Source organism: Papilio machaon, chromosome 12, assembly GCF_912999745.1.
Source record: "Papilio machaon chromosome 12, ilPapMach1.1, whole genome shotgun sequence".
In the NCBI taxonomy this organism is placed as follows: Eukaryota; Metazoa; Arthropoda; class Insecta; order Lepidoptera; family Papilionidae; genus Papilio; species Papilio machaon.
The window spans coordinates 2,175,970-2,200,481 of NC_059997.1; the positions used below are offsets into that span (position 1 = coordinate 2,175,970).

Here is a 24,512-nt window from a genome sequence, read left to right on the forward strand (position 1 = left end):
ACGGCGTAGGTGTCAGGGGGAGCTGAAAGTGCCTTGCTTCGTTTGCCCCGACCTTTGCAAGCGAGCGGAATGGTGCCCCCCCCAGAATACGCGGGGCGGCCCACGCGCTTACCCCCAGACTCCGAGCGGGAGTTCAAGCGTAAGCGCGCGGAGGGGGATTCTCCAATACCATGGGTATTGGTACCCCCCTGGGGTATTTTCTCTTTGGATCCCACTGCCATGCTATATTAAGGGGGGGGGGGGTGTTAGGCCTCCGGCACCACACTCATCAGGCGAAACGCAGAATTGCTTCCACTTCACGCCTGTCTTCTGTGTGGTCGTGGTATTTCACCGGGCGAGCCGGCCAATTCGTGCAACTGATGTTGTTGTTGCTGGCGTCTACCACTGTTAAATTAATAATTTAGATAAATGCGACGTCTCTTTACATTTGTAAGAGTAGGTTTACACTGTCGACACACTTGTATAAAACATATTGCCATCCTCACATTCTATTTGTATAAGTAATCACCTAAAAAGCACCTAAGTGCAGGTGTGCAGGTGTCTTTACATAAGACTGGTATTATCGGGGATCTGACGGTATTCCATCACGCTGCGGTCGTTTGAACGTTTCGTAAGTTTGGAGGCTACGACGCGGGAACAATAAGATACAGTTTTGTCGATGTTATGTCGAACGACTAATTACTTTTACAAATATACGATCCTAACCGCAACTCACTGTTACCTAATTGGTAATTTTGTAAGAAAGGGCATAGTTGTGTCATTGCAACGAACAAGACAATTTTTCTGTAAGTGGAACACCGCGAATGACCCTGACTGTACGTTCTGTTATGAACAGTTGACTATAGGGAGTAACTGCTTCTCTTGCAAAAACCCCCTAGCTGTCATTGGGCGTCGTTGACGTCACAAAGTATATATAATGTCCGACTCGCGGCAATCGTGAGCGCAGTGCAGTCTACAGAGCAGTCGATAGAGTAGTTTAGTAAGTTTCCAATAAAGTAGTAAGTGTATCAATCGTGTGTTGTATTTTTTTAAAAAAAAGGACCCACGGACGCCATCCTTACAGTTCCAAGAAATATCCTTAGCATATGAAATAGCTAAACTGAACAAAAGAAAAACTATACTGCAGTTAAAAGAAATTCTACGGCTGCTAATTATTTTCATTGTATTTTACGTCCGCAACTGTTTATTATAACAGAATTAGTACCCGGAGGTTGTTAGACGAGGTCAAGTGTCATCGGTATTAATCAACCGGCCCTTTGTCATGGCGTGCGATAGTCGGGTCAGTTGCCAAGGCGTTGATCAAAGTAGTGCTATTGATGGCTGTTTACATTAGCTACAACTTTAGCAAATGCTGCGCTCAATAAATAGTTCGGGCATCGACTTTAAATTGGTCACCCGATGACGATGGTCACTCTATTATAAAAGTATTAAATGTAGCTAGTTTTTGGCTGAATGTTTCATTCACATGTTTTATTCATAGTAAAATGTTGTATTACCTAACATTATTTATTGTTTAGGGAGTCATGTTTTGATGTGGCTAAATTTAACGCCTGTTTCACATTGTCCAAGTAAGTCCTGAATAAGCTTCTTGGAACTCCTTTGTCAAATAAAGTCGTCGTTGGCGTTTGACAATCTCCAAATGAGCTTTGAAACACAAAACTATTTTAACGGGATGTATTTTGTGTCAGTTATTTATTTCTTAGTTATTCAGAATTTTACTTGGACTTTGTGAAAGAGACACCTTTAACCACAACTTTTTTAACTTCGTGTCACAAAATAATAGATATTTTATAAAAAAAAAACATTGATTTATTTCAATGATTATCCTGATTGTGCGTGCGCTTATTAGAAGGCATAATGAAGTCTTTGTTTTCGTTCCATTATTCTTGAAGCCATCGACAGCAGAGCGAAAATATACCGGGCTTTCAATTGTAATTTGCTTCCTTTGATCTTGGTTAAATAAGCAAATGGCGTATTTTTTTATTCGCGACACGGATCTGTGTTTGAATTTCACCTCTGTGATGGTAAGCGGTGTTCAATTTTAACATTACAGTTAATGAAAATGACATTTAAAATGTCCTATTTAAACAAATTCTTAAATTAGTGGTCTCAATTTTCTAATGACTTAAAGGTAATAATTTGCTAATAAAGGCATATATGTTAAGATAATAAATTCATGTAAAATCAGTAAATAGAAGTACAAACACTGTGTAAAATCTCTTAAAATAAATATCCAAAGTATACCAGAAAATTCGTTGTCTGCTTTCACTATGTTTACTCAAGTAAACGACAAAGTTGAGGTGATTATCTACAGAAGGCTTTTATGAAAATGCGGTTAAACTACTTTGCAAGACTGAGGCCAAGGTGAACAAACGTTACCGCTTTTGCTCTTGTGCCTCCACCAAGAGTAGAGGTAATATTGAGTGTAATATTAAATTTTAATACTTATTATACGATGAACATTAAGAGGAATTAAATTAAATCTCCACTCATACACGAATTCTATCAAATGATTTAATATATTGGCAATTCATTTAGAAACTTCATGAGATATTTAATAATTTAAAAATATATATATTCGCTAATAACAAACGGTCACTGTAATGGAAAAGTTCTCTCCGCGGATTATTTAATTCTTACTTGAATTCTGAATTGTCTTTTGTAAAAAAACTGTATATTTTTTTCGCACAGATTCTAACCGCCCTACCCCTGTCAGTGTCAAAGATGTGACATTACGTTCCTTTTCACGGCAGCTTTTTTGTGGTCCCCGCTTTTGAATTGTTACTTGTATATATTTTATATATGTAGGTATTTGATAATTTAAAACACGATTAGTTTATTTTAATATACTGTATTAAAAATTATTTTAATCATTTTAACCATCTTTATGAAAAAAAAAATTGTTTGTTGCTTTATTCTGTGTATTGTTTTATACTGTGTATAACCTTTGTTGTATTCTGGTGCTTTATTAATTAGTTTTTTTTTTGATAGACCTTAGTTATTTTCACTGGCTCTATTTACATTTTATTATAAAATTGTTCTTAAAAAATAAATTACCACCGCCTCCGTTTCTTCTTCTCCCATCAAAAATATTAAACGAGTCGAGAAGCATTTTTCGCCTCGACTAATTTTAATTAATCGCGAAAACAAAGTACGAAAACGTTTCTGAAGTTTTCCAACAAAAGAATAATTTTGTTAAACACAATAAGCCGTTGAGTGTAATTCAAAGAAGGTAGCGGGTTAGGAATGTAAACTGCTAACGTAAAATATTTTATAACATTTTATAAGTTGAAACAAAAACTGATTAGAACGGAATAAAAAAAACACAAATAAAATGGAGTAATGGTCAATTTCTATGCAAAAGATTTATAGTTGATATGTTGATCTTTAGTTTTTTAGTAGAATTTTTTTTTGAGGTTGGCCGCCGCCATTAAGTAGCGAATTCTTTTCATTAAAATAGTTTCATTATTGTCTTTCAATTTAGTAGTATCGTTTTCAAGTAGTTTTTTTTTAAATAATAAACTCGTTTAACTTAAAACTCGGTAAGTATACTGAAGTGTACGTGAGTGAGGGATAAAATTCGCTCAGATGACGGACTCGACAAAACGCCTCTGTCTCACCTTAATTAACACAGCCTGCTTTAGGGAGGTGCCGTCTTAGATGTTGTTTATTTTAAGTAATTATTATCCCCCCAAATAGAAAGATTAAAGTGGTATCTAGATGCTCTTTTTTGGTGACTTATTTCTCTTTGACTCGTGATGGAATTACGCATAAATTTAACTGAAATTTGTACATTTCATTAAAAAAAATTAAGGGATTAATTTACCTTTTTAAGTTGTTAGTTAACTTTAAAAGATAAAAGGTACCAAACGTTATCATATACTTAGTATAGTTTAGTTTATATTTTTGGCTTATAACTGTATACAATTTACAATTTACAATTAGAAATGTACATAATTTTTTTCTGTCACATTGCTCCCGTATTGTAATTCCCTAATGTACATTTCAGAATTTGAAATAAGGCTCTCCATCAAAAGTGAAGTATATAGTTACACATTCAGTGTTAGCTGAACACTACGTAACTTACATTCGCTTTAAGATTCACGCAATTTTAGGCTAAGTGACGTGTAATTAAGTACCAAGTTTGTGTGACTATTTAGACCGGGAGCGGGGGCCGTATTCTAATTAACATAATGGTAACCAGGTAAATGTTTTCCACCTTTATCTTTTCTTACTTTGTACTCGTAGCGTTCACAAAACGGCCCACCCAAGCCCGGCCGCCACGCCGGCCACCAACTTAACCGTTATATTTAACGATAATAGCTCCAAGGAATATGGTCGTGGCGTATTAAAAAAAATGCAAATTGCTTTCCTTGAAAGCGTTGTTGAACGATTCTGCATTGCGAAAAGTTATTTATGTTTTCTTTATTAACTTGCCACTTTAAAAGCGTTGTTGTGTTTTATGCTTGGAGAATAATCAGATAATTTGTATAGATATTATCAATGTTTTCTTTACAATCATTTGTTCTTCTTTTTTGTATGGTATCTATAGACTATTATACTAAATATAAAGCCATTTATAAATAACATTGTTATTTTTGTCATAGCTATCTTAGAAACAATGTAAGTTTGTGATTGATTATTAATATTGTTCGCAGTGAGACGGGTGGCGCCGCAGTTCTCGATCCCACCGCCGCAGAAGACAGAGGTGATGCTAGGCGGCAATACGACCCTCAAATGTGTCGCCTTCGGATCACCGATGCCCACAGTCAAATGGAGGAAAGGTAACGCCATGGTCGAGAATCATACCTCTTAGTTTAACACATCTTGATATTATACTACTTATAATGTTCACTTCATAGGTCTATCAAAATGGCTAACGTCGGAGGACAACCCGCCTCTGGGTGTGAACACGCTAGTACTGGAGGATATCCGTGAGTCGGCCAACTATACCTGCGAGGCTGCTAGCGTGCTCGGCGTCATTGAAGCCACTTCAGAAGTCAAAGTACAATGTAAGTGGTTGTACATTGTTGATGATTTATATTACTTAACACGTAGTACATACTTTATATAGCAAGTAATAGTAGCCTATGTTAGCTTAAGCTAAATAAACGTAGCCTCGGTTAGCTGTTCAGGACTTACGTGGAAACAAACACACATCTATACTTTCGCATTTATATTACTAACAAATTATATCTGGGCGAACAAACAATACTGGTTAATAACAGCAATATCCAATTGATCGAATGGTTGGTTGCATTAAAGGCTATAAACCTATACTGTTCTCACAGCATTTGCATATGCACTAATAATTATCTGAAGACGTGCAATGCTAATTATTAGGTTAAACACATGTTAGTAAACTGATAGTTTAAATGCTAATGTGCAAATGCAATATGACACCGCAAACACTATTATTAAACCACAGATAAGGATGTGCATACACATTGATGATTTGTATATATATATATATATACTTGTATGGTGTTCTTACAGGAAGAATTATTGGTGAAGAGCTAATAATTCTAGTATGTTCAATATTAAAATATAGGGAATTAGGTTAGCAGCACCACAACTATTAAATGAAGAGTATATCAATTCAACTAGAGACTATCACGAATAAATTGTGAAAATTAGTTTTACTACACATTCCAGAAATATCTCTATCCCTTTTATCAAATGTATATGTTCGTCTATACTAATATTGTAAAGAAGAAAGATTTGATTGTTTGTTTGCATAGAATAAGCATTGAAACTACTGAATGGAATTGAAAAATTCTTTCAGTTTTGAGAAGCTACACAATCCCCAGATTACATAGGCTATATATTTTTTACTCGACTTTTTTTTTAATTTCGTGCGAACGAAGTCGCTGTCCATTGCTATTTTATTATATTTGTTTGAGATCAATAGATCATAATTACTTTTGATATTGTTAATTGGTCATAGAGTTAATAATAAATTAACATCTTGATGCTGCTGTGAATGCAATATTATAGATGTGTTTATATTTTAATTAAAACCAGATAGAACTGATACGTATCGTGTCATTATTTACAAAATATAATTTTGTCGCCGAAATTGTGTTGTTTATTGCGAAAATTTCGCTATTCCGAACACAACTCGCTTTTAATTAACTATACGTATAGTTATTTATTACATTCGCGATAACCATCGCGTACTTTACAGTTTACTTGATTAATTAAAAAAAAATTAAAGTAAAAATAGTAGACGTTATTAAAACGTTATATACGAGTAAATCCAACTGATTGTGGTACACTTCGGGAGAAAAGACGAATCGTACAAGCGTTGACAATGGAATTGATTTTACTCTTTTATTATTTTGTTAAGATGTTTTGAAAAGTTGGTTCATAATCACGGTAATAAGTTTCGAGCGATTAAAGAAGAAGGTAGATTAGAGAAATTCAATTTGATGAATTTCGCCAAGTCTCTGGGACGTCCGTAATAAATTAGTATCATAATTCATAATTGAAAGGGTTGTGCCAACTTGGCCCGGATCTCGGGAGACAAACGAATTTCGAGTTAAATAATGATTAATTACTGTTGTACAATATAATTTGATATCGACCCCATCCTGAACCTTGTTATCCAGTTGCGATACCACCTATTAAAAGTTTCCGAGAGTTTACTATGCGTGTTTAATCATCTATCATAGCGTGCACAGAATGTTCTAGTCTTACGTAAATTTAATACTCCAATGTATTTATTCTTTTTAATGTTTTATTAGATTTATTGCTAAAAATGTAAATATAGAGGAACACATCGGTAGGTGTAGGATTAGCAAGAGATGTATGAAATGTGTGAAAAATGACGACTGAGAGAAGGAAAAAGAAAACTCAGATAGTTCGATTTGAAAAACAAAAAACTGGGGCGACGTTACCACCAGTTTTTAGCCTACCAGAGTGGGATAAGGCCAGGGAGGAAGGGAAGTGATGGTTTACTTCTAGATAAAAACTCTGAAAAGTATTATTTTTAAAGTCTAATGTGATTTTTGGGCAATATTTAAAACTAAATTTCGTTGAATGTAAGTTTGTAATATCTTGCGATGTATTTGCAGCATTACCAGGTGCACCAACTGAAGTGAGAGCCTCCGAAGTCACAGCAACAACGGTCCGCCTCGCGTGGACTTACAACGGTCCCGAAGAGCCCCAGTACTATGTTATACAATACAAACCTAAATATGCAAACCAAGTAAGTGTTAATTCTCAAAAACATTGACGTTCTTGTGAAAATGCTTATCTTGTTAGTATAAAATTTCGTTCCCAATTCCTAGTTCTTCGAGCAGGATACATGAGATGTCGTTCCTTTTAGGCCTTCAGCGAAATCTCCGGGGTCATCACACAGTACTATTCGGTGACGAATCTATCGCCGTACACTGAATACGAGATGTATGTGATCGCAGTCAACAATATCGGTAGAGGCGCGCCTTCTGAACCGGCCGTCATCACGACGGGGGAAACAGGTGAAATATTTGTATATTTATGTTATTTGAACTTAATATTCCTAATAAATATGAACTGAAAATATTTTATATATCTAACTAAATTTCGTTATAGTGACGCTAATGTGGTGTTTTGTTAAGGTTACATCGGAAAAGACTTTCTCCGCATCGAATCATAATGCTTCTTCGAGTTTTATTAATGGCTTTAAAATATTCGAGGCATTATTTCATCGCTTTCAATTCTTTATATGTACATTTTGTTTTCTTGCGCTGAACTATGAGTTTTAAGGTGTTTCCTTTGATCGTTTTTTTCCATGCCAACGTTATATGCGTCATGGCATCGCCGCTGCTTGATGTAAGTTCGGTTTCTACTAAGTGTTCGTGTTTTTGTTGGATATTTTGTTTAATTTCTTTTGCACATTTCTTTTATTTCTTGTGGTAGATTTAGAGCGTTGTTTTTAAGCTCTCCATGCACCATTTCGTTTCTAGGATTTTCTCCAATAAGGCTGTGGTATATTTTTGTAACACGCGTCTTTCCTGTTTTCTGTAGCACCCGGTGTGTTAATGTTGTTTGTTGGAGTTTGTTTTTCCGCTCACTAACTGTGTTTTTTTCTTGCATTACAGTGGATTCTTTATATGGAGGTGCCAGTAAGTATAATTAAATATAGCTTTACATAAATGGAAATCACGTATTCGTGCATAGGATAAAGGTTATATATATATATATATATATATATGCTTGTAATTATTTTGGTGTCATTTGGTTATATTCATTTGTTTATTTTTTACTTTTTGACTTGAATTTTCATCGTCACGTTCAGTTTCTTTGTCACTTCCATGTTTTGAAATCACAGTTTAGATGATTCTGACAAAATTCTTCATCTTTTAAATCCACGGGCTTATTTTGTTTTTATTGTACTTGCCTTCATAATATAATGTAACATTATCGGCAATTAATATCATTGTTAATATTTCAATGTGTTGTTGCCGCATAACAACATAACATGCCTCTGACTGCCTTATTTTTATCTTAAAGTCATTGCCACAAGTGTTCGTGTAATTAACTTTCATTCGTTTATAATTTTCATTGGTCAGTAGTCATGCGAGGTTTCGGTGGTTTTTAACGTATTCAGATGTAACCGCAGCGCAACATTACACTGCGTGTCATTACACAGCAATGCCGCTTGATGTCGCCCGTTGCGCAAATATAATTAAAAATCCTTTTTGTTCGTGTTTTTTAAATTCCGATGGACATTAATTATACAGTTGACAATTAGGTTATTCCTCCGTTGACAACAATGTTAATACGTTAGCTTTATAGTACTATAGAGTAGATTGACACCATATCTTTGAAAGGCAAATTAGCATATTTAATTTTTTTAAGTACTTAATGACGTCTTATTTTCTTTACTGCCAGATACTTTATATGTTAATAAAAATATACGAAATTTGTAAAACACTTCGCTAATTTATTCATGTCTTGGGTGTCAACTTGTCAAGTTGCTGTGAAGTCTTATTTACTTTGGAAAAATTAAATTAACTGAAGACTATTCTCCAAGCTTCTTAAATTACATGAGCGATATTAAATAAAGTGCTCTTCTGATTAAGTAAAAATGAAAATATCGTTCTGAAAATCAATCTCAAGGGGCACAATGCCGGGGGGCATGTAATGCCGTTTCGACTACGTGAAACCTTTTACAGGGTATAGTGTATAATTACACGCTTTCTTGTTTTATCCTAATCAATCAATAGCTTGGAATAAAATTGGGAAAGTTATTGTTATAAATATTAAAGTTAACAAGATTTGCTAATATAAAAGTATTAAATAGACATGTTATGTAGTGACCACCATTAGGGCGCAGTTTCATTAGTTGGATAGCTTTTTAAATAGTTGCTGGCACCCGCATGCGTTGGGCTATAGTGCTCACTTTGCCTAACCGCACATTATACTCGTCAACTGACTCCCCACGCGACGCGTGCTTTAAATCGACTGACCATTTTCATTAGTCGTTAGCAGATATTCGGGGACTTCCCCGATGCAGTATAACGACTGAGTTATCGACTAATGAAACTACGCCCTTTGATAGAGTGACAGTTTATAATTCAAGTTGTGGTTTTTGTAACGTATTAAATTTTAACTACAGTCTTGGTTAATTTTATCTTTTACATTTTATTGATGAGATAGATTTGTTTAGAAATACATTTGAAATGTATTTAAATATTTACCTTGGAGTTTTTTTTTAAAAAGAAAATGGAAAGTAATAAATTAAAACATTATTCGAGCCTATTTATAATTCAATACCTTGTTGTTTCTTTGACAAATAACCATCTCTAAGACGTCAGCTCATCTCGTTGTTCTGTTTGTTATTTCCTGCTAAAGGGGCAATCGGATATTGCTTTTCTTTGTAATTTTTTTTATATGTTAAATAACTGGCGAAGGCGTTGTTTTTCTTTTGTTTTTTTTTTTTTTATTTGGTACTCAGGCGTTAATTACTTTCGTAAAATATTCCATGTTTCTCACAAATGCTAACTTAATGATTTATTTATGTATACTTTTTATTAATATTACCGACGTCTTACTTTGAAAGGAAAAAAAACTCTATATATATTTATTATGAAGTATTATATTTTCTATTAAAAAGAAACTTTTAAAAGCGTAACTGGCATTATATTGGGGTTTACCTTTTAAAATACAACGCTTTGAGTAAGTTCTTTATTATCTTTGCCTTACAAGAATGCAGTATCAACAGAGACCAATGTTGTTTGCGTCGTTGACTGGACCTAGCTATAGAAGGATCAAAAAATAATACAATCTCATTGAAGAACCAATGACTTTGTATTCTTGCTTGGTTCTTTTATTTTTTATATCCATTATCTCAAAATCATTATCAATAAAAGGTGGCTTACGTTAAATCGATGTTATGTCATGTGTCAATTATCTTGATGAAATTAATATGAAAAAATATATGAACAAAAGATCACGTCCGCTATTTTTTTTTTTTCATTATTACAAATAAAGCTTTATAACGTCATTTTTTATGGCAATACAATATAGTTCTCTTTTATTAAGACAAACATTCTAAGTATAATAATCTGTTATAGAACCTGGATCAGCACCAAGGAACGTACAAGTTCGTCCTCTAAGTTCCAGTACGATGGTGATACAGTGGGAGGAACCAGAGACGCCTAATGGACAATTAACGGTGAGATTTTTTTCGATTACAATATATGGAAACTATATAGTATATCACGGATTAAGATTTCAATTACAGAATAGATTTAACCGCACGATTAAATTTGAAGAAATTCATTGTTCTTATATTTTTTTAAATGAACAAAAAAAGCTAATTGTGTGGATATTACATTTGTAAAAACACTTGGTCATTGCCTATGCATTTCAAATCTTCTAATCCTATTAAATTAAAAACAGTTGGTAGAATACTTTAAACTAGTTCAAATATAAAACTGTTTAAGTTTGAAATGATTACAAATTCTTGTCGAACAATTTAATATTTACTTTGTGAAAGATGCGCTAAGTAGGTTTCATTATAAGATGGCTGTCTGCAATTTCTTTACCATTTTCTCGCAAAGTTATATTAGCAAGGAATTTTCTACTGTAATAATTAATAAAACACGTCAATCTTTGAAATATAGTGTCGTATAGTGAAAATATTGCTATCCCTTTCATTATCTTAGTAAGGAACTGAGATAGCTATATGGTTTGTATACAAGTATCGTGATATTTTAATAGTTTTATATCATATTATTACTAGACTAATTGTTGCCTGCGACTTCGTCCGCACGAAATAAAAAATATAGTAATAAATATAGCCTATATCATTGGGGGATAGGGTAGCTTTTTAACATGTACCCGCCATGTACCAATGTGTTTTTCGATTCTCGATTTACATGTGTACATTTATCTGACATTCTTACTGTGAAGGAAAACATCGTGATGCAACCTGAACATATCTGAGAAGAAATTCAAAGATATGTGTGAAGTCAACCCGCACTGGGACAGCATGGTTGACTATGGCCTAGTCACCCCTAACTTGGGGTAGGCTCCGAGCCCCTCAGTGTGGACTTATAGTGAGCTGATGATGAGTACTACTACGGTATTGTAATTGTTACAGGGCTACAAAATATATTACACCACGGATCCATCACAACCATTGCAGTCATGGAACTCTCAGATGGTGAGCTAACAATCGTATATACTGCTTTAATGTGAATTCGCATTCCTAAAACATCTATAGAAAAAATTTAATTCAAAATATGTTTTATACTTCGTTATAGAATAACTTTATTTAAAATCTCGGGTATTCAGAAACAAAAGGTATCAAAAGACTGGTGAAGAAGGACAAAATTGTGGTGGCTTTTGTTGGTCGTTATGGCTACCATGTGAGACGTGTTAGTTTATATTTATAGGTCTGATTGTGGTAAAATATTGTTATAGTTGGACAGTAGTCATTTAACAACTATCAACGAGCTGACTCCTCACACTGTGTACACTATACGAGTGCAAGCGTTCACATCAGTGGGGCCTGGCCCTGTCTCTGCGCCTGTACAAGTCAAAACACAACAAGGTAAAGATAACAATTCACTAGATTTTTGACTGACTTCTCATTATTGTATCAACCTTTATTTTAATACATATTTATGAATAATGCAGGATTGAGGTTCTAGAGTGTATGCGATATAAATTTTTTTATTTCGTAAGGTGGCAAACGAGCAAGTGGCCACCTGAATACGCCTTAAAAGCGAAGCGATCGCTGCCCATAGATATCTGCAATTGCAGACGCGTTGCTTACCTTTAATTGACACAGGAGGAGACGCACAGAAAGAGGATTTATACTCTTGCTATGAGTCATCTGACGTCATCAAACTCCTCCATCTAATCCACTTCCCCTTTCCATCCTTTCCTTATAAAAAGGGTGGGAAGGGAACGTGGACTAGAAATAGGCCTCCGGTAACATAGCATCAAATCTAAAGAATTCGAAATAAATTTACTTGTTTACTACATACTAAATTTACTAATTGGAAATAATGACTAGAATAACAAGGGTTACTGCTTTATTCGTCCTCTCTAAATATAAAGAAAAAATATGCTAAACTAACATAGTAATCGTTGATAATCTGACTGAAACAAAGAGTCAGAGTAAATAATTCGTTTTAACCCCAGGTGTACCGTCACAACCGTCCAACTTCGTAGCAGTAGAGGCGGGAGAGACATCTGTAACACTGCAATGGCAGCAGCCAGCGCACGCCGGAGACCAAATCGTCTCCTACGAACTCTACTGGAACGATACTTACGCTAAAGAACATCATAGAAAGTAAGGGATCACATAAAATATACTACATAGGATTAGAGCGGTTTACATTTCTGACAGGTCTTTATACAACTAATCTTAAATTAAAGTTAGTGAAATCGTAAGTCAAGACGGATTTAAAAGGGGAAGGGAAAGGCAGAGAATCAAGGTCACCTCAAATAAAAATCTATAATCTCTGCCCATCCCTCTGGAATATAGATGTAAGTGTTTATATATGTTTGTAACAAATACTTAAATGTAATTCTTCGTAGACGTATACATAAGATGGAATCTTACACTCTGAACGGGCTGTACCCAAACACGTTGTACTACATCTGGCTCGCGGCGCGGTCACAACGCGGCGAGGGCGCGACTACACCGCCCATTGCAGTTCGGACAAAGCAATACGGTATGTTGGTACGACTGGGCGAATCAGTACAGTATTGGTACGACTCTACCAACTACTTCATGTTGGTATAACACGGCCAACTATTATGATATGTTGGTACGACTTGGCCAAATAATACGTTATGTTGAAACTACAGGACAACACACACACATGAAACAATTGGCTTGGAAAGACTTCAGAAAAAACATTTTTGCAGTAATACGACGAAATAAAATTTTGTATTTGCTAATACAAAAATGTTTGTTGAATATTTTTAATTGATTTGGCAAATATAGTTTTTAAATAGTTCTGTGTTATATTTCACATAACTAATAACAGACAGGACTGGACTCTTTCCGGGCCAATGACGTAAAACAATAAAAGAAAGTTACATATATTATGAAACCTGTTGTGGGTTTTCCAGGTAATTTGTACTGTAATATTTCACATAACGCACCTGCCCGGCACGCTGCCAGTAATACAAGCACAAGCACCAAGTTTTATATCACAATATGTGTTTCGTAATTGTAAAATTGTCGAAACGGTATTGCGTATGCGCCTTTGTTTGGTTTCAATTTAAAAAAAAATTGTAACTATCTGTACTTTTGCAAAAAAAAACATAATCGACGTAATGCGCGTGCACAATACCTTAGTAGTAGCTTTATGTTGTCCGTACGTCTAAGTTTTGTTTGAAAAAAGTTACTATATCAATTTTTTTTCTCATTTTTATGATGGCTAGTGGCATAATGAACATACGGCATAATAATCAGTTTACAAACGTCAAAATGTTCCTTATGTTGCTATAATAGACAATAATCAGCACTATTATCTTCCGACAGGAGAATACTCGGTAGGGGCGAGCGGATTCTACGACTGAACATCTATGTGCATGCTCGATTTATCTGACGATTCAAATCGTCCCTTTTTTATAATTTGACACATTTTATTTAAACGCATTCAGTGATTGCATCGAGGTTAACTTCACACAACTAATCTCTAACTTAAATCATCAGGGATATTAAAATGCGACGATTGTTTCGTTGCGGGATTTCACTGACATAGTAACTGCGGAGAGGAGTTTAGGTGGGAACGTTGAGCGTCGTCGTGCGGGCTCGTTGTTTACGTTGGAGCGTTTCAGTGCCGGGCGCCCCGCCTATGAATGTGACGGCGGTGGCGATATCGCCGACCGCGGTGCGCGTGTCGTGGCAACCGCCGCCGGCCGAGCGCGCCAACGGCCGCATCGCGTACTACAAGCTGCTGTGCGTGGAGGCGGGCCGCGGGGACTCGGAGGCGACTGTGGTGCGCCTCAACGCCACCGAGTTCGTGCTGGACGAGCTGCGCCGCTGGACGGAGTACCGCGTGTGGGTGTTGGCGGGCACCAGCGTCGGCGACGGGCCCGCCTCATACCCCGTCACCGTGCGCACGCATGAAGACGGTACGTCTCATACATTATACTAACTCTCTTGGCTCAACTGTATGTCTTTTATTTTTGGTGTACAAGAAAATGTTAACATTGACTATACTGTTTATGAAAATGTTAAGATATTAACTGACATTTTTTTGAAAACTAAAATCTAATGAATTCGGTACTTAGATGAGAAACAAGAATAATAGTCAATTCTGTAATAAAATTGGAGTTTCTGTGTGTGATATTGAAAAAAATCATATTTCGCAAACATGATGTATTTGCGTTGCTAACGAAAATCCGCTTTTTTTAATTTAGCTGTCTGTCTGTTTGTCTATCTGTCCGAAAGCCTATATTTGTTCTGGATGATCCCCGAAACGGTTCAACCGTTATCCTTATTTGTGAAAGCTACTTATTTTAATAACTAATAACACAATAGCTTTGGTATAGCTAAAAATGTTTTATAACTATTTCATAAACAGTTTTTTTACGTCGTTTTATATATAATAACTACACATTAAATTCCACTTAAAGTCATAAAGTTGAGCCTCGTCTTCGAACTTACAAAAACTAATAAACAATTCCTTCATTGAAACATTGTCGTAACCTAACAAAACTTCTAGAATTTGTAATATCAGAGGAAAATATTTTGGATCACTTTATGCAATAGTTTATGAATTTTATCCTCTTATATTGCATTTATATTTTAATAGCATTAACAATATTTCATATTTTAAAAACTGCTGCGGGATTGGGTATGGTGGTTTTGGATAAAATCATCCATTATAAAAAAAATGATGAACATTTCAATAATTAAATATTCCCCCGAGAATTATATATGGATGGTTTTATATTCATATAAATTGATGCGGTGCGAATGGAAATGAAATATTTCTCATTATTATCTTGAATAATTCGTTACTTAATGAAGACGATCATTATCCCGTGACCTCTACATTTCCACTCTTGCCGTGTATCGTTAAATGAGATTTATATAAATGGTGTTTGTTATAAATATAAATATATAATGTTTTATATAAATGACGTTATACATCTCACATATTAAGTTAAAAATATTACCAGTTACTAATGTAATTTTTTTCTTTTGTTTCTTTCTTGTGAGCAAATAGCAGGATTCTAAACAAGGAGGTTAATTCTCGTAACAAAGTTTTAAATAATATGCTTGCCAGTTTCAATGTACAAGTATATATAATTTATTATTTATCACGCAGACAGTATGTCGGTCGCATTGTGTCTATATTTCCACTCACCGTCACATGTAATGATTCGGTTTGATGACGCGTCATCGATCAGTCACTCGTCAAACCGTTATGATGGCACTCACTGAAATGCATAAAAAAATTCTCCTGCACCTGGTCTAGTATCGACGGCACCGTTATATTATTGGTTTTGAGGCACATTTATTGAGTATTTAGCGATGGACACAATTTTGCATGCTTTCTTTGACGACACAGCACTGTTTTTCGTTCAGTTAATCTCACTGAGCACCGGTTAGGTTTACAAATATTGGGCGCACGCAATCTACGGCAAAGTTGAGATTGCGCGCGGCCGATGTTCACTTTTAGGAAGCACTCAGCACATCAAGCGACGACACGAGGTGAGAGAGCGAGTGCGTCACACAACAAAACATCTGTCCGACGGCCTCTCTGCCACAAGTCACATTGTAATGTAAACGTTAGCAGATTCTAAGTCAATTGTTACGCTGATGCCTATACCAGGTGTAACATGTAACGTTTACGTTCACAAATTGACTGCAAACGTCAAACGTGGGAACAGCGTTGCACAGTAACGTCGGACAGGCACGGCCCGAGCGCCGCATTTGAATACCAATACCGTCTCAACACGACACGCGCGCATGCTATATACTACTCACAACTACTACTTCCGTACTCACTGTACAGCATAACTACTCGTACTTAGCGGGAAGGCTGCGGGTCGAAGCGAAACAGTCCCGAGGATCCAGTCTAAATTTTGAATCTTTCAAAGATTGGCCTCTTGGATCTGACGGATACACCGTAACGCACTTCGCCTGTATTCCCCGACTGCTCGGCTCCGACTAGACTACGCGCTCTCTATCTATCTTTATCTATCTCTCTATCTGTCTCGATCGCTCTAAGCTACACTCTCTTGCAAGTAGCGATTTCTCTCGCCTTTCTTCCTTCTTCTGTATTTCTATCAAACTATCGTCGTGCATGCACACTAGATATTGTGACATACAGAAAAATATTGTGCCTACCGTACGCTAACGCATTAAAGCGATGTTTAATGAACGCAATGAAAATTCGGCATCGGTCACTTCTTAAGTACATAATTGTTAAATCTAAAAGTTTGTAGAAGAGCACAGCCAACGAGCAATGACACCACGACACTGTCACAACTCACAGAAGATATCGACACAGGGGAGCGAGGCAACACACACACCGCCGCAACGAGGGGCGCCTTGACAACAAGACACACTGATGAAGCACACACATTTAGATCGGCGCCGTCGCGTTAATCAATACATGTGCGTGTGAGTGATTCAAAAGAGCCGAATGGCGAAGAATCGTTGTCTCGACGTGTCTGGCTTTTTCCTGTCCCCGATCAAACAGCATTGAATTACATTGTCATACTCAAAACAAACACAAGGAAACAAATGAGAGAATATACTACAATGATTTTTAAGATGTTTCAATTACAAGAGCATAATGTTACTTTAGCACTCCTCAGTAAACGACTGAAACAGGAAAAGGCGAGGCACGAGTGAGCAGCAGCGAGACGCCGGCGTCACAAGCCGATTAACCGAAACGCGCCTCCTAAAGAGCTCAAAGTACATAAGGAAGTGAAATAATAATTCCTCCATTTTGCCGACAAGCGTTCTACTCGTAATCTCTCACTGAGTAGTTCCGTTCGCCCTGCAATGTACGCACAATTTATCTTAAATGTATTTGAATGCGTTTTTCTCTTTTTTTCTCTCGTCACTGACTTTGTATGGGCCGCTGGTAACCCGTACAGCCGTAAGGAGTGAGTATTAAATACTACAGTGCTTGTATTTATGTGCATTTGTGCTTGTGCCTAAGCTTTACGTAGTTTGTTCTTCCTCGCATTATTATATAACTCTGGAACAATCTGCAAGAGGTTAAAGACGCACGTCTTTGCCGTTTTACCTGCTCGGAACTGACTTGGCGTGTTATAGAACTAACTTTAGCTTTCACCGTCCAAGTCTATTTCCAGAAGCATGATTCCCTTGCAGCCTGTAAAGAAACAATTAGATATAGAATTGCCGCTTATATACTAATAGATAAGATTACTAAATGTTGATTCTTTGTAAAAGCTTAACGATTTTAGTTAATCCAAAGATATGGATTGGAAGGTAATTAATTTTAATTGTTTTGGTGATTTGAAAGGGCGTAAAATATATCAGTGTGTGTGTTGGTATTCAAATGCCCGATCGAGATGCTGAAAGGCGTGCTTAGACGCCGAGGACCCAAATACTCTATCAGCATTGCCGACTGCGGTAACTTTGGTAATTTAGTTTTCTAAATTTCGCCAAGCTTTCCGAGGAGAAACCTTTAACGCCAATGCTTAATTCCTCAAAATCAAATTGCTTGAGTAGAATTTTCTCTAGCACGTTTCCGTAGATGCTGATAGGGAATTTAGGTCGAAGTTTATAAAAGGGTATAGTAGAGAGATTAAAATACAACTAATGATATTACAGTGCCCGGAGAGCCGCAGGACGTGAAGGTGACCACTATTAACTCTACTGCGGTGCATGTAACGTGGAAACCGCCACAGGAGAAGGAAAAGAACGGTATAATAAGAGGCTATCACGTCCATGTCCAAGAGATTCGAGAAGAGGTAAGATAATAAAATGGTTAATATCCCATTAATTGTAATTTTGCACTTTAAATTATTTTAACTTTCCGAAAATGTTGAAATTTTAAAGAGAGAATTTCAGAGATAAAAATATATTCGATGTTCCAGAGCAAATCATTATTAAACGAGCCAATGCGTTTCAACGTGATGGATGATACGATACTGGAGCTGAACGTGTCAGGCTTGCAACCTGATACTAGGTATAGCGTGCAAGTCGCCGCCCTCACACGCAAGGGAGACGGCGACAGGAGCCCGCCTGTCACCATCAAAACCCCCGGCGGCGTACCCAACAGGCCTACTGTCAACCTCAAGTTAGTTTTAATATATCCCATTATAAATATAATTTTTAACTAAGAAATGTCCATAACTAAATGTTACTTTTTCTTTAGGGTACTGGAGCGAGAACCCATCGTGTCTATTGAACTAGAATGGACCAAACCGACTCAGACTTACGGTGAATTGCAAGGTTATCGATTAAAATATGGAATAAAAGATCAGAAATTGCTAGAAGAAAATTTTGGAATAAAAGTTAACTCGCATAGATTGACGGATCTGGAGAGAGGTGTCCAGTATGAATTTAGATTGGCCGGAAGAAACCATATCGGCTACGGGCAAGAAAATATCAAGTATTGGCTCACTCCGGAAGGGGTACCGAAGGGGCCACCGACCAATGTCACCTACCATTTTCAAACACCTGACATTATTAGTGTGACATGGGAGCCCCCCATTAGAGCAGACAGAAGTGGTCAAATCAAAAAATATGACATTCAATTTTATAAAAAAGGTGATCAATCATCACTCGTAGAGAAGACCAAGGAAACGACTAAAGCAGTTTTCACCGGCTTAGAAGAAGATGCTCATTATGTGTTCAAAGTTAGAGCGTATACGGACCAAGGTCCCGGACCGTATAGTAAAGACATAACAGCTCATACCGAAAGAGACATTGGAAGAGCGCCTATGTCGGTCAAAGCTGTTGCCACATCTGAATCAGGTATTGAAGTCTGGTGGGAAACGGTCCCATCGAGGAGGAAAGTTATCGGATACGTTATTTTCTATACGATGACTCCCGTTGAAGACTTAGATGAATGGCAACAGAAAACTGTCCATGTAACGCATTCTGCTGATATAGAAAACTTGGAGAAATTTGCAGAATATGCCGTCGCAGTAGCAGCTAAAACCGCTGATGGATTGGGTAGATTATCAGAAAAAGTTACTGTTAAAGTCAGGCCCGAAGAAGTGCCTTTACACCTGAGAGCGCAGGACGTTTCTACTCACTCGATGACGCTCTCTTGGTCACCGCCGTTACGCTTGAATCCTGTTAGCTATAAGATTTCATATAATGCTATCAAAGAATTTGTCGATTCTCTAGGCATGACTCAAACACAAGAGATTCCTAAAAGAGAAATAATTATAAAGCACGATAAAACATCACATTCTATTAACGATCTATCGCCATTTACTACGTATAATGTAAATGTCAGTGCTATTCCTAACGATGATTCGTACAGACCGCCAACTAAAATAACTGTAACGACACAGATGGCGGCACCAAAACCTATGGTGAAACCGGATTTCTACGGTGTTGTTGAAAACGAAATATTAGTTATTCTCCCCCAGGCCTCTGAAGAATACGGTCCTATTTCTCATTATTACTTAGTTGTAGTACCTGATGATAAATTACACAATCACAAACATCCCGATCAGTTTTTAACAGAAGATTTAATTAAGAACAACGCTAGAGCAGACGATGAAAACGCTCCATATATCGCTGCCAAGTTCTTACAAAGGAATATTTTATATACATTCCACCTAGGTAATAATGAGTCATATGAAGGTTTTCTAAACAGAAAATTAAATCCGAACAAAAGGTACAGGGTATTTGTGAGAGCGGTTGTCGATACGCCGCAAAAACATCTTTATACCTCTAGTCCGTTCTCGGAATATCTGTCGTTGGACATGCGCGGGGCACCTCCAGGGGAAGAACCGAGTCGACCCGACCCCAAAGACATAAACGGTGATCCGGAAATAAGAATTGAAGAAAACAGGAAAGAAGCCGGCATGCTTTGGGTTATAGGCCCTATCATAGCAGCATTAATGCTTTCTCTCTGCTTGGTTATGTTGTTCATCATGAAAAGACGCCGTCAGCCATGTAAAACACCCGACCAGGCTGCAGTCACGAGACCTCTAATGTCTGCCGATGTTGGATTCGGAGCACCGTCAGATCCGGTCGAGATGAGGCGACTTAATTTCCAAACTCCAGCGATGATTTCCCACCCACCAATACCTATATCTGAACTTGCAGATCATATTGACAGACTTAAAGCTAACGACAACATGAAGTTTTCTCAAGAATACGAAAGCATCGAACCGGGTCAGCAGTTTACATGGGACCATTCTAACATGGAGGTGAATAAACCTAAAAATAGGTATGCTAACGTTATCGCTTACGATCATAGCCGCGTTATTCTGCAGCCCATCGACGGAATACTCGGAAGCGACTACATCAATGCAAACTACTGTGATGGCTATCGAAAACACAATGCGTACGTGGCCACTCAAGGTCCTCTTCAAGAAACGTTGGCCGACTTCTGGCGAATGTGCTGGGAATTACGAACGGCAACTATTGTTATGATGACTAAGCTAGAAGAAAGAACTAGAATAAAATGTGACCAATACTGGCCCAGTAGAGGCAGCGAAACGTACGGCACGATGACCGTAACCATCGCTGAAGTTCAGGAGTTGGCGACCTACTGCATTCGTACATTCCAAATCACGCGGAACGGTGGAACCGAACGAAGGGAGATCAAGCAGCTTCAGTTCACCGCGTGGCCCGATCACGGCGTCCCCGATCACCCGGCGCCCTTCTTACAGTTCCTACGACGTGTTCGTGCACTGAATCCCCCTGACGCCGGACCCTTGGTGGTGCACTGTTCCGCAGGAGTCGGTCGCACCGGCTGCTTCATCGTCATCGACTCGATGTTGGAAAGGGCGCGTCACGAGCGCACCGTAGATATCTACGGTCATGTAACTTGCCTCCGAGCTCAACGAAACTATATGGTGCAAACCGAAGACCAGTATATTTTCATTCACGACGCGCTTTTAGAGGCTGTTATTTGCGGCGACACGGAAGTACCGGCTCGTAACTTGCATGCGCACATTCAGAAGTTAATGCGCGTCGACACTATCGAGAATATTAATGGAATGGAGTTGGAGTTTAAGAAGCTGGCTAATATGAAAGCCGACTCGAGTCGCTTCGTGTCCGCCAGTCTGCCGTGCAACAAGCACAAGAACAGACTGGTACACATTTTGCCGTTCGAGTCGACCCGCGTGTGTCTCACGCCGCGGGACGGCTCCGACTACATCAATGCGTCCTTCGTCGACGGGTATCGATACAGAGCGGCCTACATCGCCACTCAAGGTCCTTTGCCCGACACCACGGATGATTTCTGGCGAATGCTCTGGGAACATAACTCTACGATCATAGTAATGCTGACCAAATTGAAAGAAATGGGACGAGTGAGTACATATTTTACTGATAATTTTTGATTTCCACTACAATATGGTGAAGCAAAATAATATTTTCTGTGTAATTTTTAGGAGAAATGTCACCAATACTGGCCGTCGGACCGCTCCGTGCGCTACCAATGCTTTGTGGTCGACCCGATCGCCGAATATAACATGCCACAGTATATCTTGAGGGAATTCAAGGTGCGTACATTATTAATTATGTACTAAATACATTTACAGTCTTCAGCGGTTAAATTCGGCCTTAAAAAAAAGCCCTTCAATTCGGCAAGGTCTTGTAATGCCTCTATCGCCTCTTATTACTTCACAATATGAGTTATATTGTACACAGGTAACAGACGCTCGTGACGGTGCGTCGCGGACAGTGCGGCAATTCCAGTTCACGGACTGGCCGGAGCAGGGCGTGCCCAAGAGCGGCGAGGGCTTCATTGACTTCCTCGGACAAGTGCACAAGACCAAGGAGCAGTTCGGACAGGACGGACCCATCACTGTGCATTGCAGGTCAGCTTTCATCAACGATTAAATTGTATCCATCCATCAATGGATTGAAATCACAACAGTGAAAAGTAAACAAGTGAAAGTTCTCACATGGCAATACTGATTAATGTATATCATAACTAGCTTTTATCCGCGATTTCGTCTGTGTAGAATTTTAAAAAAAGGATGAAAAGTATAACCTGACTTACTCGAGTCTATGTTCTATATCTGTGTCAAATTTCAATAAGACGTGTAACGTAGTTTTCGACTAAATATGTAAAATCACACGTGTCCCACGGGAACCGTACACATTTCCAAGATCATAGATAGCCTAAGATTTTTCTATAGCCATAGGTATTTCCAGAATCTGTTCTACATCTATACTCAATTTCATCAAGATCCATGGAGCCGTTCTGGAGATACCTTCTAAAAAGATCCATCCATACATCCAAACATTCTGATTTCTAATATTAGTTAGAAGTAACAAATGTTTAAACGTTCACGAGACACATTTTACGTTAGTTTACGAGACGTGACAATGACAAATAAGGTTAGCTACTTTTAAACAAAGATGCCTTGCTATCATAGTCAGCACCTATAATTCATCATTAAGAGACGCTTTTAATGTAGTCTTCTCTTACTAAAACTAAGGGAGACCCCTGAAGGAGTCTGAGTGCGACAATAAGATGTTGACATATTGTTGACTGTGAGTAGCGCGGGCGTGGGCCGCACTGGGGTGTTCATAACGCTGTCGACGGTGTTGGAGCGCATGCAGTACGAGGGCGTGCTCGACGTGTTCCAGACTGTACGCACGCTGCGCACGCAGCGCCCCGCCATGGTGCAGACCGAGGTCAGTCCACACTCATACATTTTTTTACAAGGTTGCGGACACCTGAATTCGCTGGCATGGCGAAGTGATAGCTCCTATAGACATCCACAATTGCAGATGCGGTGCCTACCTTTAATCGATGGAGGAGGAGACGCATAGAAGAGAATATTTCAACTCGTTATACATCCTCTCCTCTATCAAATTCCCTTCCCCTACTCATCTATTTCTTTAAAGAAATTAAACCTCCGAAATGCACTCATCAGACGAAACGCGGAATAGCTTCCACTTGTCGGCCTGTTTGTTGCTGGCATCTGGCTGGCATGACTCTTACATAGTGGTCTTCCACTGGTACACAGTAATCTCTAGTGGCAAATCACCTGATGTTACGTCATAGTTCAGTTATAGATGCCATTAACCATGTCTTTTTTAAAATACTATGACGATAAAATATCCTCTATTTTGTCTCAACATCTGTGAGAAATGATTTAGCAAATTTAACTGTCGGAATGTTTTAGGACCAGTATGAGTTCTGTTACCGCGCGGCGCTGGAATACCTCGGCTCCTTCGACCACTACGTCAACTGACGCTGAGACTTGCTCGTCTAAGACATCTAGCGGACCTTGTCGCTTATTACATCCTTTTTGTGTACTTAAACTTTGACGTTTCTCTGACAGCTATTTGACAGCTAGTACAAAATGTCAGTTTTTACATTTTAAAATCGTATAACAAGATTTAAATACATATAGATCATTTGTATTCATTTATTAAAAATGTAGTTGTAAAAGTTCAAAAATCATTTCCCGACGAATCTCACTCATAGCAAATGACAATAATGATATTTTAAAATCTTAAATTACATAATCATCATATAATCTGTTTGATTGTAATGTAAGTTACATTTATATGATATATAATTCGTAATAATTTAATTTGTCTACAAATTGTATTTAAGTCTTGAAATACTAATAATGATAAATATTTTTTTAGATTCTATGTTTTGAAGAATGTTTTTTTTAATGACATCGACAGGTCCACGTAGCTTGCATATGTAGCGTAGTGATGTTACCACGGACATAGAAAATATAACCGTTTACGCAGCTAACGATAAATGTTTGTATACATTAAAGCTAATTATATACCAGTGCCTAGGGAAAGCAACTTATGATGTAAATTTAATCATGTAGACCATATTAATTATGATTGTGAGGCGAAAGGGTAATAAATGTTATTCTATTTAGAATCC

At 37.6% G+C, this 24,512-nt stretch overlaps 1 protein-coding gene across 5 annotated transcripts in view; it reads left to right on the forward strand.

The window, feature by feature from the left end:
• LOC106713714 (tyrosine-protein phosphatase Lar) overlaps positions 1-23,990 on the forward strand; it is a 294,107-nt gene extending 270,117 nt beyond the window's left edge. Inside the window, exons 8-25 of one of the 5 annotated variants that reach the window (XM_045680203.1) lie at positions 4,659-4,784; positions 4,863-5,012; positions 7,077-7,210; positions 7,331-7,481; positions 8,085-8,108; positions 10,563-10,663; positions 11,594-11,656; positions 11,917-12,046; positions 12,643-12,793; positions 13,042-13,178; positions 14,296-14,592; positions 18,281-18,420; positions 18,547-18,749; positions 18,828-21,954; positions 22,036-22,146; positions 22,295-22,464; positions 23,155-23,290; positions 23,785-23,990. In XM_045680203.1, coding sequence (XP_045536159.1) covers positions 4,659-4,784; positions 4,863-5,012; positions 7,077-7,210; positions 7,331-7,481; positions 8,085-8,108; positions 10,563-10,663; positions 11,594-11,656; positions 11,917-12,046; positions 12,643-12,793; positions 13,042-13,178; positions 14,296-14,592; positions 18,281-18,420; positions 18,547-18,749; positions 18,828-21,954; positions 22,036-22,146; positions 22,295-22,464; positions 23,155-23,290; positions 23,785-23,853 — 5,420 coding nt within the window. In that variant the 3' untranslated portion in view covers positions 23,854-23,990. The remainder of the gene's footprint in view (positions 1-4,658; positions 4,785-4,862; positions 5,013-7,076; positions 7,211-7,330; positions 7,482-8,084; positions 8,109-10,562; positions 10,664-11,593; positions 11,657-11,916; positions 12,047-12,642; positions 12,794-13,041; positions 13,179-14,295; positions 14,593-18,280; positions 18,421-18,546; positions 18,750-18,827; positions 21,955-22,035; positions 22,147-22,294; positions 22,465-23,154; positions 23,291-23,784) is intronic. The other 4 variants (XM_045680204.1, XM_045680206.1, XM_045680205.1 and 1 more) reach the window with 4 other exon arrangements.
• The last annotated feature ends 522 nt before the right edge of the window (positions 23,991-24,512 follow it).